Genomic DNA, 17,055 nt, shown 5'->3' on the forward strand with positions numbered 1-17,055 from the left:
AACAAACCTTGAGTTTCAGTTTATGTCTAACTTAAATATATGCTGCTACTGGACATGTACACAACAAGCATGACTGAATGTGGAATCTGCTGAAGAGCACAGAGGTATAGAAGGTCCTGAGTCACGTTTTTTTTTTTAAACAACTTGTTCACCCTATCAGATGTGATTGATTGCATGTATGAGAACAGAAGCTAAATCTATTTTACTGTGCTGAATCAGCAGTGAGCGGTCACAGGACTCGGTCATTGGCGGCTCAGATTAGCAAGGGTTTTAACACATGGATGGAGGTTAAATGACCCGGTGTTAGGTATACAGATCTCTCTTGACTCTAATGATATAGAAGCAGATTTTCTGAGGTAATTATTCTTGCCTGAATCTGTTGGGATTTGAATTGACAAGCTGGTCCTTGAAAACACAAAAATGCACTATGACATGACATTTTAAAAAGGGATAGTTCACCCAAAATGAAAACATCATTTGAAGTCATCATTTACTCACCCTCATGATGTTATGAACCCATTGGAATTTATTTCTTCCTTGAAGCACAAATTCATTCACATTTGTGAACTGATCATTTTTTAGTTCAATCTTTTCAGTGAATCAGCTGACCAAGTTCACAAAACCAGTATGTGAATAAAAGAATAATTCACAAATCAAACTCATTCAATTCAACTCATTGATTCAGTGATTTGATTTGTTGCAGTACTCAAGTGCATAGCTTACTGGAGTGGAAGATTACTAAAGCATCCAGCTACACTACCGTTCAAAAATATTGAATGCTTTTGAAAGAAGTGTCTAATGCTTGCCAATTCTGAATTTATTTGATCAAATTATTACAAAATTAACACAAAATAAAGATTTACATAAAATGTATTTCTGTGATGCAAAAGCTAGATTTTCATTATTTCAGTTTTCAGTGTCACGCGATCGTTTTGAAATCATGCAGATATGCTGCTCAAAAAACATTTCTTATTATCAATGTTATAAAGAGTTCTGCTGCCTAATATTTTTTGTGGAACTGTGATACTTTTTTATCAGCATTGTTTGATGAATAGAAACTTCAAAAGAACATAATTTATTTGAAATATCATATTTTGTATGTATTTCCGGACACTTTTGATCAATTTAATGCATACAAGTGCAGATTTCTTAAAAATAAACGAATAAATAAATAAAATCTTACTGAACTTTTGAACGGTGGTGTAGATTCTTTAAAATTTCTCCTTTTTTTCCCCTCCAACTTATTTATTGTTTAATAACTTTATTATTGGAAGTAATGAAGTCATACTTATTTTGCATCAACATGAGTAAACGATGACAGAATTGTCATTTTTGGGTGAACTATCACTATAAGGCTCTTGGGCAACAAAAACTACCCACAACATCCAGTCGCGTGTGATTAGAATCTTATTAGAGTCTTTTTGTAAAAGTCTCCAGAATCCAAATTCGCAAGTATTTCGTACTATGATCATCTCGTAAAAGTGGGAATTGATATGAAACTGTGAATGGAAAGGAGAGCTGGAGTGGTTAATTGAAATACATTCAATCGCAAGCTTAGCAGAGGCTCAGGATAAAATCAAAATCCTTTCTTTGTTCTGTAATAAACCCCTTATTTAAAAGATTGTGTCATGTGTTTATTCTTCTACCTTAGCCTTTCATGATGTTGTTTCCTTTCCTGTGAGCTTCCTTCCTCTTTTCCCCCGGGGTTTAGATATATCCTTGAGTCCCAGGATGCAAACAGGCTTAGAGAGTATTAACACATACCTTTCATCTTTCTAAAAACTGTTGACAGTTTTCACACTCGCACTGCATGATGTACAGAGGAATAGATGCACTCATCATATCAAAGCAAAAAGTGTCCAAGTCGAAAGAATTTGCTCACAGGAATTTATGACAATCAGAGGGAACTATTACTAGCTGCAGTGAAGTGGGCAATGAAGAGCAGTGAGTGAAGAGTAAGAAAAAGTATAAGGGTCACAACCTGAACATACTCAGAGAAAACACCATACATTTGCCTCCTATGTATCCAGTTAAAAGATTCAATAACAATAATGGAAGTTCATATTGAGATCTGTCAAAGATGTTGTTTGTTTTCCGATTGGAAAACTGCTGTTCTTTCTTTCCCCTCCGCTTATGTAATTTTGTTTTAAAACTCATAAAACTACTGCACTTTATGGCCAAAAGTTTGACCGAACCCATATGTGATTTCTAATCAATTAATTTAAAAACTACTGTCATTAATAAGAAGCTTATCCAGTTTATGTTGGAATATGGATTTGATCCCATTCAGTTGCGTGTATGGCTCACAATCACAATACTTTTGGCCATGTAGTGTATATTCCATTTAATCCAACTCTAGTAGTTCTGGAAACAAGTTAGGAATAAAATGAGCTCTTCAATCAGAGAAGACTCAAGATCAGGAGGAGAGGATGCAACATTTAACTCTATTGTCTATTGAATAAATACACTCTTTTTGTGTGTGTGTCAGGTTCCTCCCACAGTCACCCATCGCTGTCTGAGAACACCAATGTTCTGACACAGTTTTTTCCTCTGTGTTTGGCAGGTGGACCTCATAATCTGTGTACATTTCCACCTTTCATCTGTGTTTCAGCTGAGGATCATACCCTGTTTGGCCCATAGCTGTTATCCCTGGGTTTTGTAGAGGATGTGGATGGTTAGCTGAGGACAAAAGAGCAGGAGCAGAAGAAATGGGGACAGATGCTTTTCTTCAGTTATGGTCAGATGGCCGACGACTGCTTGATGCTGTGGAAACTGACCCGTGTTGGAGAGGTGGGAATAGACATAGCCCGTGCCACCCGCGCCCGAATGGAGTGCTTATCCTGCCAGCGATGCCACCGCTTACGAACAGCTGAACGTACCTACAGACATAGAAAGAGACTAGCTTCACTACAAGTTAGTAATAAACACTAACAGTAATTGACAGCGGACAGAGAGAGAGAGAAAAATATGCAGTATGAGGGTGATTAAGAGAGAGGGTGGTGATATATTGGCATTTTTAATACAAAGGACCACTGAAGAAAATGCTTCAATAAAAATAATAATAATACTACTTATAATAAATCTTTCACATTTCGAGTGAAAGGTGAAAAATAAAGATATATAAAAAATATATATTTAAATATACAGTGCCAGATTTTCAATGTTTTTTTACACTACATATGCCATCTGAAGAGAGAGGGTCTATATTCTACATATATGAAGATTGCATTTTTTAGCTTGTATATATTTTACACTGATCTGAGAGCAGTTTATTTGCTTTGCTAATGAATCAGATCTGGATTTAGAGCAGTAGGACTGGTCAAAGGTCAGCAGTAAAGCTCTGCTCCCAGCAAAAACAAAAAACATCTGCACATCAAATCATTAGCCTTTAAATTGCATCAGTGTGATATAAGCCATCAATGAAAAGCTACAGCATAATCAGCATTATATCATGGCAACCAGGGAGTCCTCTCCTTAGCAACCAAACCTATAGCATTTCCTTAAGCTATGCTGTCAGCAAAGGTTGTAATTGTTACAGTCTTTTGTTACAGGGGAAATAAACCAGAAGCCTGTGCTCATATGAGAAAAACCTGGACCGCATTAGACAGTAATTCGGAGGGGGGCCATTTCACTGAATCAGTGTGTCGGCTCTCAGAAAGACTGTAAAAGTCCTCGCTGTCTGCAAATCAATGAGATGGATGTCCGAGTAAACATTTAAACCTCCTTTCTGTCTCCACCTCATTCAGTAAACTTTGTAGGGGGCCTGTCTTTGAAGCAGTCAGGGGACAAATATTAGTCTGCGCTCCAATGCGCTATGGGCAGAGTACGGCTTCCACGCCTGTTGCTCTCTCGCCAGATTAAGCTTTGATTCAGAATCACCAAAGCTTGTGTCAGCAATGCTGACTTTGCTGAATTTTAAACCAGTTAACACTTCACAAGTCGCTGAAGCAGAAAAAAATAACACGTAAAATAATTCAAATCACTGTGATTCAAGCTCAAGAGCTGAAAGATGCGATATCGAACAGATCTGTATAGATAATACAGTATACATAAACAACACCTTCACATAGATATACATTATTTTATTTTTTTTACCTACAATAATTATATCTCTTAATTATCAAATAGTTTTCATTCAAAATCTTGAGTAGCCATTGTTTGAATAGGGAGGAAATAGTTGATGGCTGCCCTGAAACTGTATGAACAGTTGTCTTTGCCCATGAGGGTCAAAGGTTAGTGTCCACAGTAGATCAGAAGTGAACAGCAAAGCTGTGGTGCTGTATGTAATTAACCTTGGAGGTTGGTGTCAAGTGGGGGGTTTAGAAGATGAGTCCAGGAGGTCAAACTCATGCCAAGCAAACAAAAATCAATCTAAAGAAGAAACTTCTCAATTGGCTCTAAGTATCTTGTATCTCTCTTTTTCTTTATTTCTCTTAAAGCGTAAAACCCCTTGGGTCAGTGACTGCTGACACTTAAAGCAATGTTTGAAATACAGCATTCAGAGTATTCACTTTTTTTTTTTCAGCTCACACAAGCATGAAAGTCTAACTGTGGTTTCCTAAGTACATAATTGTAACTGAGGCAGTATAGACTGAGAATATTTCATAGCTGCATACAATCAATATATTCAATCATAAAAATCGACATATTAACATCACAATATCTATATTTATTTTCAACCATTCCTTCTAAATTAGTATTTGCTTGTCAAAGCCAAGAGATAGTGGATCAAATTGCTGGACTCATTTGTCTGTCAAACTTACTGAACTGTCTATGACATACAATCCTCCTTTTTGACAAATTCCTAGCATTATGTTGTTCTTGTTATGATACACGTCATTAATATACTAGGTAACCACAATGGAGTTTTGTTCCTGAAACCAGCCTCTAATCTTGAAAAATGCACACATTGTTTCAGACTCTATCTTCTAATGTTATATTTAGTGTTCCAACATAACAACTGGGCACAAACACTAATGCTTTCTGTTTTTTTTGTACATAGATGGACTGCATTTTAAAAAATGTATTCCAAAATCATCTAGTACATCAGTGAAAACGCAAACTCATGATGGCATTTTGTTTGACAGACATAGAGTAGCCATGCTTTAAAAAGAGGTAGGCCTGGTTATGTAAATGCTGTTATATAGTCAATCATTAAAGCTATGCTCAAACTTTACTGATTGTCATGTACTGTATATTGTGACTCAACAGGTTTAAATCGTGAATAAAATTTTAATATTTTCTGTGAATAAAGACTTACATTTTATCTGTTTCTCTCTTATAGCAACTTCAGAAGTCATGTGTACTTTTTTTTTGTCCTGAATAAAGTGTGAATAAACACACGTTTATAAAATGCATGCAAAAGAAAAAAAATTGGATAGTGTACACTGTTAACAAGTTTGGAATTATGATGCAACACATTGAGAAAAAGTGAGCGAATAACCATCTGCCTGAAAGAAAGTGCTTTATTGTACTTTCAAGCCAGATCATTTCTCTTTTGTCCTTTGACTTTCAGTGACAAGTATTTTTTATTTCAGCTGTAATTTAGTACCACAGGCTTTTTAGTTCTGAACATATTTGCATGGCCACATTGGAGCCAAATTTACCTTTAGAAGTAACATAATGGTGATGACACTGGTATTTTTTTGAAAGTCTTGCGCCTAACATTGTGGTATCCCTTTCATATATACTGGAAACAGATCAATGCTATAACTTTGACTTAAGCAATACTGTACACTTTGCTTTGCTTGTGTATTCTGATATCTGTCTGTGATTGAGGGTGACCTCAGATCAAGCCCTACACTTTCCTGCTTGCCTTGAACCTGTTCATTGCCTAAAATAAGCCCAGACGGATCCAATCCTGGATCCTTTTACAGCACCTGTATGCGTGTTCACTTATGGGTACAACATGATGTGCAAGATGTGCTTGCATTTTCTATCTGGGCAAGATGCTAAAGAGGAATATTTTGGCTGGAAATTCCCAAAGGTTCACTGTAGTTCTCAAAGGGCATGTAATACAAGCCAGATTTAGACTTTGCAGGAATTCATATTTTATGAGCAGGGTCAGTTTCTATAGTTATTGATTGCCAAAAGGGTGGTTTTGGGTTAATGGTGAGTTTAGAAGGGTCTCGGTGTGATTCTTTTGGCCGGGTCTCACTAGACAGTCACGGCTGAAGAAATCTGAATTGCCCAAATTACTCAAACTGTTTGCATTGCTTTAGTAGAGCTGTGCTACTAAAAGTCAAAAGTAGAGGGCATATTTGTGATAAAAAAAAGATGGAAACAGAAGAAGAACATCAGGAAAAGAGTTTTCTTACCTCACTGTTCAAAAAGCAGTAGAACACTGACACAAAAAAACCCTGTAAAGAGGACAAGAGAATGAGAAACAGAAATAAAACAATTCTAAATAGCACTCAAATTTCATTTAAAAGAAATCTGTAAAGTCAACATAAATCATGATTCACAAGCCATTTGTCTCTTTATTTCAAGGTCCAATTCTCACTATAAACTATTTGCTTATTAACATGCATATTAACTGTTTATTAGTACTTAAAACTTTACTCTGTATAGATCCCTTAAACCGACCCAATACCTAAACTTAACAACTACCTTAATAACTATTAATAAACAGCAATTTGGGACTTCATTGAGGGGAAACACAAGGGTGTCAAATAGCTGATGCTGAAAGCAAAAATCTAATTTCAGTGTAACCTTCCAAAAGGGAATCTGTGGCAATTATATCACAGAAAAAAATGTATAATATATTGCCTATCAAAAAAAAATAAAATAAAAAAAATAATAATAATACAAATAATTGAAACCTCATATTTACTGAATATGATTTAGTAAACAAGTGAAACAATCATCAACATCTCCCTTCACACACACACACACACCAGTTTAAGCAAGCACTAAATACAATGAAATACACAGCGCCATATTCAGATTCAGTGTCTGTCATCATTTTCAATGCGCATCAGACTTATTATTCAGTGTGCCTTGTTCACAAACCTGAGTACATTTATAAAAGACAGCATGTGCAAATAAACAACTCCATCAGTGGGTGCAATTTATTCTTAGTGAATTTCCACCTCTAAACATTAGTTTCGGATCTGCTTTAAAACAATTAATCAGGGTTAAAACTGTGCTGGCTGCAACCTGATCTCTGACGAAAACATATCTGTGGGAACTTTTTTGCAAGATGCAAAATACGTACCAAAAAGTACATATCACTGCAGTTTCCAACAGTAACGAACAATAGAGGCAATAAAACAGCAAGTACTTTTAATCGTTTTCATACACAATTTTGGACTGTGTCAATAACCAGCTCCACATTTTTCACTTTCTGGACTTGTTGTAACTAGTTTCCTCGGTAGCTTAGCTGGCACAGAATTGGACTACAGATGTGGAATCCTTGGGTACGAATCCTGTGACAAACATGACTCATGATAAAAGAGCTCAAAGATGAGAGATTGGAAAACAAGCTAGAGTGACATGCTTGCGATTGTGTTTTTTTGTCGTATTCGCATTTGCTTATACTCTCGGTTAGGTTTAGGTGTAGTGCAGATGGTACATTATTTTAAAACTTCACTGGGCATTACAGTTATAATGCCACTCAACGGACATTTCAAATCAGAATGGCGGTGACATGTACAAAGCCAACATCATATGAAACGTACGTTCATCTGTTCCAAGGAAAAAAACTGAACACTCTTTTGGTGCCATTTATTGAACATTTCACACTGAATATGTCATGAAAAGTGCATGGCGCTACATATTTCACGTCTTGCAAAAAAGATCCCACAGGTACATTTCCGTCATGACACTGGGCTGGTTTACTCACCTGAAAGGACTCTAGGAAAGAGTTGAAGTAGATGAAGACAATCTGTGAGATTTCATCCTCACCAGGGTTGACGAAGAACAGCATGTATGTGATGCCCAGCAGTGGCAGAAGAACCAGTGTGGCCTTTACTGCTTTCCTTTGAGAGTCAGAGATGTAGAGATGATAATAAAGAAACCAAACACAGAAATCTTCTGAAATTACAATATTAAAAGCTCAATTAATTTATTCACTACAGTGTATTTTTATTTTATTTTTTATTGGAATAAATGAACAAGTTTATTGGAGTACTACAAGTAAATATCTACTCGCATCTGATCCAGTGTGTAACAGTGTGTCATTTATTTGCAATTATTTGGTAAATTACAGTAACTAGAAATTTCTGAGTAAAAACTGCTTCAAAGAAATAAAACTGCAGAACACTCCCCCTCTCTTCTAAAACTCATGCCATTGGTAGTGCCAAAAAATAAATATTTTCTACTTTATTTTATACAGTGATCAGCATTTACATTAAAGTGCATTTTTTTTATCATACTCTAAATAACTATATAATTTTTTAACCTTAGGAAATTAAATTACATTTTATAAATTTTATAAATAAATAAAATGAGGCATGCAATCAGATATTCAATATATAAGACTAACCATACACATTTAACAAACAAACTTTAGTTTATTTCATGAATTGAGTTCATGAAATAAAGTTAAAAATATGATTTATTAAATTCTCCTAATATGGGGACAGGAGACTTGTCAGTCAATAAATGGGAAAACAAAGTAACTGCCATTACGTTTTTGAAAAAGTAACAGATATTTTCTTGGAAATAAACAAAGAATGCGTAACTTTACTAGTCACTTGAAAAAAGTAATCTGATTATGTAACTCACATTACTTGTAATGCGTTACCTCCAACACTAAAAAAGTATAACAGTTTCCTAAAAAATTATTATGCAGCATAATTTTTTTTTTGGAGCACCAAATCAGCATATTACAATGATTTCTGAAGGCTTATGTGACACTAAAGACTTGAATAATGATGCTGAAAATGTTATCTTGATGAATACAATACATTTTAAAATAAATTAAAATATAGAAAACAGAAACTTTGTATTGTAATAATACTTCTCAGTATTTTTAACCAAATAAATACAGCCTTGGTAAGCATAAAATACTTGTTTAAAAAGCATTTTAAAGTCATACCAATCTCAAACATTTGCATGGTAGTGTGTGTTGTTGAGAGCTTCTCATTTGGTAGCTATCATAGTCAAATGAACCAAAATGAAATAAAAAATTAAGTTGCGAGGGGGTTTATTCAATTTTCTGAATGGCAAGCATTCACATTCCTGCTAATATGTCTCCTGGGCTAACAACGAGCAACCTCTGAGTGAGAAAACTTCTTCTGGGATCTGTCAGTGCTGAACAGTCTGCCTCACCTGTACTGAATGGTCTCTGAGGTGGTGGAGGCCCTCAGTTTAGTCATCAGGATCCTCACAATGTTGAAGAGAAAAATGAAGTTAATCTAAAGATGGAAAGAGAAAGAGAAAAAAAATTGCACACTTGAGTACTAGACATAAATAATCGATATGAAATTACAAACATAAATAACGGACAACATAATAAGACTCATGAAAGGGGAAGCACCAAATAAAATAAAAAAAGTTCCTGAAACATTTGTTTAAGAGCTGACTCACCAGTAGAACCAGGATCATGGGACCCTGATAAATATAATCAGTGTAAATGCCGGCTCGCTTCCCAAACCAGCACCTGCACAGACAAAATAAGATCACGAAGCACAGAAAATTATTATACATGCACATCATGAAGCCCAGAAAATGGTTATAAAATATATATATATATATTATTTTGACCCCATTTCTTCAGATACGTGACTGTTTATCCGTGTAACAATAAAAAGGGATTTTAAAATAATTATTTATTATTCTAGCACAATGATTAAACAAGCAAGCCTAGTAAAGTGATTAAAGAAGATCCCCTGGAAGAAAAATATATAAAAAGAAGCTTTTCTATATATATAAAAAGAAACAATGCAAGGAAGAGAAGGCAAGTGTGTCCCTTGGGAAGAATATGCACCAGATTTGTTAAACTTACAGTTTCAGTTGGGTACACTGCACAATTAAGAGTGTTTCAGTTTTACAGGTAGAGACACGTGGCATTTGGGGATATGTCTGAATGGCAAAATGCTGTCATTTGTGGAGCTCAACCAAAGACATGCACAGGTTCATCAAGGTAAAACATGTCTCATGTTTTTAAATGTGCATGTTTTAAAAATGCTTTTCCAGGACCGTCTAACAGTACTTAAATAATTTATCACATATTTAACATGGCCTGGGTGATATATTCTTCGACCTCTATGTAACTCTTTAATGTTCCATGGAACCTGTCCATCTTGTCAACTGTCAATTGGTAAGGGACTAGGCTAATTTGTCTAGTCTCTATTAAAGGGATAGAGCAGTTCACCCAAAAATTTAAATTCTGTCATCCTTTACTTTACTCACAAACCTGTATGAGTTTCTTTCTTCTGTTGAACACACAAAACACACACACACAAAAAAAAACACTTGTCAGTCTCCATCGTCTTTCACAGTATGAAAAAAATAAATAAATAAATACAATTATATATACTATATATATATATATACAGTACAGACCAAAAGTTTGGACACACCTTCTCATTCAAAGAGTTTTTTTTATTTTCATAACTATGAAAATTGTAGATTAACACTGAAGGCATCAAAACTATGAATTAACAAATGTGGAATTATATATGGAATTATATACATAACAAAAAAGTGTGAAACAACTGAAAATATGTCATATTCTAGGTTCTTCAAAGTATCCACCTTTTGCTTTGATTACTGCTTTGCACACTCTTGGCATTCTCTTGATGAGCTTCAAGAGCTAGTCACCTGAAATGGTCTTCCAACAGTCTTGAAGGAGTTCCCCGAGAGATGCTTAGCACTTGTTGGCCCTTTTGCCTTCTGTCTGCGGACCAGCTCACCCCTAAACCATCTCGATTGGGTTCAGGTCCGGTGACTGTGGAGGCCAGGTCATCTGGCGCAGCACCCCATCACTCTCCTTCTTGGTCAAATAGCCCTTGATGCCTTCAGTGTGACTCTACAATTTTCATAGTCATGAAAATAAAGGAAACTCTTTGAATGAGAAGGTGTGTCCAAACTTTTGGTCTGTACTGTGTATATATATATATATATATATATATATATATATATATATATATATATATATATATATATATATATATATATATATATATATATATATATATATATATATATATATACTATGGAAGACAATGGGGACCAGAAACTGTTTGTTTTACCTCACATTGTTCAACAGATCTTTTGTGTTCAGCAGAAGAAAGAAACTCTTACAGGTTTGGAACAGAATTTTATTTTTTGGGTTAACTATACCTTTAAGTGACAAATACATTTTCAAAACAAAACACCCTAGCACCCACCTTTTTGTACAGTCTTTGACATTGACAACATCATTTTTGTACTATAATATGCTTAGCTGCATTTTATTTAGGGGTTCAAGTGTGTAGTGCTGAAACTCTATTGTAATTGTTTGAATGGCCAAGGATCAGCAATCTTCATTTAACATTGATCAGGCAGACTAAACCATAAGTCATAGAGACTTAAAACTTAGAGACATGGTAGTACTCACACTGTCTACAATGTCACAAAGACTCGTCCCAATTGGCCTGATGGGGATGCTACAGAAATCAAAAGTATGAAATCGCTCATAACTCCTAAACTGTTAGAGTTAGAAGGAGGCTTAAGAGCCTTATGTCTTAGGAATCCTTGGCTCACGACATACAAAACACATGCCTCGGATTCCACCCTGGCAAACTTTTCATGTATTTTGGAATTTTTGAAAAACATACTTTTGCGAACTAGTCCTAGGTTTTTCACTTGATCGAAACCAAACCAGTGCACAAAGATTCTCAGGAGAGTGAATATCAATAATTATATATAAAAAACTTGAACTTTCAACTCACCATCGCAAAGGGATGCCAAAACGTTCCAAACGGGCAGGGTCACTTTTACTAAAACGGCTATAACTTTTGAACAGAATGACATATATTCGCCAAACTCAGAATACTTATGTAAGGGGTCAATCTGTCACATGAAAGGGAAAAAAAAACCGAGCTTGTCCACTTGGTGGCACTATAGGAGTGAAAAAAAAACATAAAAAACTTTATAACTACGCAACCGTTTGTCCAGATCAACATGAATATTGGTATGCAGTTTATTTGTCCAAAGTGCCACAAGTGTTTATAAGGACATTTGCGTATTTCAAAAAACATGTCCTCCATTGGCCAATGAAATTTGAGCACCTGTCAGACAAGGTTAATGGAGGTCGATCAGAATGAAACTCAGTGGGCCTGTTTGGCCTGTGTTTGAGAACCACTGCGACTCAGTGTTTAACATTAAGTGCAAATATTCCCCCATGTTGGCAGAGGCTATTTACACTAACTCCGCCCACCAATGTGTGATTTTGTGGCTAGTCATCAGCTGTCGACTCCAGTGGTGTAGGTGGTAAACTGTGTGTCATAGTCATTTTGACAGGATCGACCCGGGAATCTGCCTTTGGCGAACTTTGTTCTCCCTTTTCAATTTTCAAATCACATCAGAAAAGCATTTATTTTCAATGTAAATGAAGCAAATAATCAAAAAGATGCAAATAAAGTATTGGGTAGGGTTAGGATAGGTGTAGGGAGGCCTTCATTGTCCCAATAAGGTGGTATCCATTTACTCATTTGAATCAAAATAAAAATTTACACTCAATAAGTTATTATTGGATACTGTTTTATAATGTACTACAATACTGAGCTGCAGAAAATTGCCACTAAAATAATTAGTATAAATAGCAGAAAATCCTGTTATATTAACATTGTGTAAATAGAATCTATAGCTATTTGCGCTTAGTGTAAATAGCATCCATTGCTAAGAAAATATGCAATTTTTACTTAATGTAAATTGCATCTAATTACTATTTACACTTAGTGTAAATAGCATCTATTGCTATTTGCACTTAGTGTAAATAGCCTCTAACGCTAAGAAAATATGCTATTTTCACTTAGTGTAGCATCTAATTACTATGTGCACTAAGTGTAAATAGCCTCTATCACTATTTACACTTAGTGCAAATAGCCTCTGCCGTGATTTAAACTAGTTTAAAACCAGATTAAACAATGTTGACAAACAGGAGGAACACTGTGCGCAATGAGACAGTCAGAAGTCTTTTTAATCTACAAATTGCCATCATTTAGGCATTAACACAGTAGTAACACTAACGGCACCATGGTATTGCGGCAGAAATGTGGGATATTCATATCGAATTATATTATTAATGTAGATATGTATTAAACATATTAAAGGAGTAATGTAATATAATTACAGTATTTTTTTATTAAGATAAAAGGCGATAAAACAGTGCTATAACATTTATAAATATTAAAAAATCATCATAATTCTATGGTAAATTACCTGGAATTACTTATATATATATATATATATATATATATATATTACCGATTATCTCTTCTTGCAGCTATATTTTTTATTTAATTTTATTTTGATATCTATCTATCAAATAATCACACACTCTCTAATTTTTCATTATGTAATGTCACTATAAATGTAAAAAAGAAAAAAAATCAATTAGGGTATTAAACATACATTATAAAATATTATGTTATTAATGTTATTCTAAGTATTAGTTGTACATACAGCATTTTATGTGCTTAAGCACAAATATCAAGCCTTGACAATTCATATTATATATCCCACTCCCACTATTTAATAGAAATTTTGAGACTAAAGAAGTTAATGAGGAGAATATCTGCCCTAATCCATCCTTTAAAAGTGTCTAATATAAGAGTGTGTATGTTTTTTTGTTTTGTTTTTTTTTATCACAGAGAGTCTTTTTATACAGGAGATCTTGTACTGTATATATCATGTATTGACTATCGAACTGTAGGATGTTTACATCTGTGTCACTAATCAATTCTGTGAGTAGCAGGTGTTAATTAGCCTAAGAGTGCAGAATGAATTCTCTGGCTTTATCGTGAATCGATTGTTTAATGACCAGAGTGAGGATTGATGACAGAGATAATTGGGGTTAATCTAACCTTTAATTGCTTATATTGTAAATGAGGTGAGACAGTTTGTGTGTGTTTAGAGTAAAATGCAGGAATTATACATAGATTAAAAAAAGAAAGAAAAATGTAAGAAAGCCCCATCATGGGAGAAACTTACTTTTCATTGTCATAGTACAGCTTGCCAATGGCCCATGCGACTATAATGGGGAATGGAATACCTGCAGATAAAAAGCAGAGCACCCACTCTTAGTTAAAAAAAAAAAAAAAAATATCAAAGACATTGTACAGACAGTATAACTGATTCTATTAAGGAACTGTGTGACAAATCCTCGACAATGACTTGTCTGCAATGCATTTTAAATGAGGAAAATCAAAGGCTTGTTTATTTGCATAATAATAATTTGCCCATGATTTAGAATAGAACCTCATCAAATTGCAGTCCTCATTAGTGTAATAATGTACTACTGTAACTGTGACTCTTTTTTAAGTTATTAATTGACTTAATTTAATCTCTGGCTTTACTTTAAAGGCAACATGAAACCGGAAATTACATTATTTGCTTTTTCAGTTCATGTCCAAATATGTTTATCTGCTTATTTTTTTAAACAAAATTACTTTCCTCTTTCACTGATGTCATAAATCAGTTCTTAAATTTCCTATATGACATAGAGAAAATGGATTGTGTACTGCTTATCACACTAACTTTAATTCTACGGTATATACATTCTGTCATTCTATGAAACAGGTGCCTTTCCCAGTTGATTGAGTGATTGACTTGTTATTATTATTTTAATTGTATCAGGTATATACTGTGTTTAAAGTGTTAATAATTTCTAATTTCTAATCTCAAGCTAAATAAAACATTTTTAATATGTTAATATAATAATATTTTAAAAAATACACTAAAATACAGTAATAAACTTACTGCATTATGTGTTTAGAAAAATAATAAAATATATTTTGAGCTAACATAAGCTATTCTCAGGTTTTTAAAACAGGTACGAGGGACAACAAGCACTCGATGTGGAATAATCCTATATCAGCAATAAATGTGACATGTTCATCTCTACACATGCCATAAGTCTGTTATTTCAATATGCATGATCCAAAAACTGGATAATTTCCATTGTAATGCATCATGGGATACTTACACCAGCCTATACAGATAAACATCCATTTCCTCAGTTTGTCGGTGGAGTATGTCAGTACTATGGCTGTGTGCAGATAGCAGCCCTCTCCAAACATCCAGAAGAAGTTGGTCACATGGAAATAATTATATGCTGCTGTGACCAGCCTGCACCAGATCTGAGAGCAATGAGAGAAAGAGAAATCCAGTTAGGTGTTTAGAAACTGTTCTAAATTGCGCTTTAGGAGATCACCATGCTACTTCTTGTTAGCATTTTTTAAAACACTTTTATTTTAATAACTTTATGAAAACTTATAGGAATAAAACAATTTTACTCCAAGGGAAGGGACATTACAGATGGGTAGATTGGGACAGCGGGTCTGAAACAAGGCATTGGGATGGAACAGATTTAGATTAAAGTAAGATGAAAGCCAGTGGGTTATGGCTTCTCATGACTGGAATATCAGAAGCACAATACCTCTTAGGACATAATGCAGATGGTCAGTGTCAAAATGAAAGCCCCATTTCTGAATATGAAATCTTTAATCTTTTGACAGATCAAAAGTAGTTGGATCAGATTTAGTAAATTTAATAAGCAATTTTATAATTTTGGATTTTTAAAGTTAAGAAAACAGTGCAAACACTGAACTGAATGTAACATTTGTAACACTTTTCGATTAGGAAACACATTAGCACATTAGCTAATTTGCTGTTTATTAATTGTTAATAAGGTAGTTAAATTTAAGCATTGGGGTAGGATTAGGGGATCAGAGAAGATAAAAAATCTGTTACTTTTGGCACAATATTGAAAATTACAGCGGTGAGTTATTACTAAAGTGGGAATTCAAGTGTCACAGAAATATTATAAACTTTCAAGCCTCTGAGTTCTCTTAAAATACATTAGAGAAAACAAAATCTCAGGCTAACACTTATCTCAGCCATACTGTACGAGCTTGAGAAACCACTGAAGGTTCATTTTTTTCCCAGCATTAATCAGTGAGCTAATAGTCCATAGACCATTACATGTATTCTGTGCTAATGATTTTGTTTCAACATGTGAAATAGCGGGGTGAAATGAAAAGCTACTTCAGTCATAAAATCCTCTGGCTCTCAGAAGTACTTCTGCAGAATTTTACAATCGACTTCTATAATAGCCCCCCTGGTGTGACAGGAATTTAAGACCATGTAGAGATTAGAAGCTTCTGTAGGGTCTTTATTGCTAATTTTATAGTTACTTACTGAACAATGTCTTTCATCAGCAGTCACTGTGTAAATTCTCCACAAAGTGACACTTTTCACATTAAATGTGTCATTCATAAAAACTCAGGGATGAGCTGTTTGCTCTGACATGTAAGCCATTTCTAAGATGCATCCTGTACGTACAGATTAAAAAAGACATAATGCACAGCTCAGCCTTGTTAATTAAAGAGGATTGAGTCAAGATGCTCTTTGTATAAACCATGAACTGTAATTGAAAGGATTCAAAACAAGTGTATCCATGACATCGCATTTTTACACAATTTCTTTCATATTTAAACGGCCCCGGCTTTCCATTCTGTCCAAGAATGCTCATTTTATTTAATCTAGTCAGGTCGACAGAAGGCATTTGTCCACAAATCATTTCTTATCACTTTTAAATATCTCAAAGGAGTTTTCTTTGTATGGAATCTAGGAAAATTATGCCACTGCTGTCTGCACAAAGACCTGGAGGAATCCTTAATTACCACTTCCGCCTTAAAACCCCTTGCAAATTTTTGCATCCTTTTTTAAGTTTCTCTCTTGGGGAGTTCAGAGGTAGAACTAATGTGCTGCCGTTCCAAATCTTAGCATGAAGAGCCAATTAAGTCAGCCCTTGCATAATATACAGATGAACAGGTACAAATTATGCTTTGACAAATACAAGATACGTATCAAGGACAAACACTGTGCAATCAAACTCTAATA

At 34.5% G+C, this 17,055-nt stretch overlaps 1 protein-coding gene across 1 annotated transcript in view; it reads right to left on the reverse strand.

The window, feature by feature from the left end:
• Positions 1–2,329: 2,329 nt before the first annotated feature.
• Positions 2,330–17,055, reverse strand: part of LOC132148959 (corticotropin-releasing factor receptor 1-like) — a 137,150-nt gene continuing 122,424 nt past the window's right edge. The window contains exons 8-14 of the mRNA XM_059557792.1: positions 15,137–15,290; positions 14,143–14,203; positions 9,532–9,604; positions 9,274–9,359; positions 7,844–7,979; positions 6,318–6,359; positions 2,330–2,879 (exon numbers count right to left, since the gene is read on the reverse strand). Coding sequence (XP_059413775.1) covers positions 2,739–2,879; positions 6,318–6,359; positions 7,844–7,979; positions 9,274–9,359; positions 9,532–9,604; positions 14,143–14,203; positions 15,137–15,290 — 693 coding nt within the window. The 3' untranslated portion in view covers positions 2,330–2,738. The remainder of the gene's footprint in view (positions 2,880–6,317; positions 6,360–7,843; positions 7,980–9,273; positions 9,360–9,531; positions 9,605–14,142; positions 14,204–15,136; positions 15,291–17,055) is intronic.

The sequence above is a fragment of the Carassius carassius genome, chromosome 9 (genome assembly GCF_963082965.1).
Source record: "Carassius carassius chromosome 9, fCarCar2.1, whole genome shotgun sequence".
NCBI lineage: Eukaryota > Metazoa > Chordata > Actinopteri > Cypriniformes > Cyprinidae > Carassius > Carassius carassius.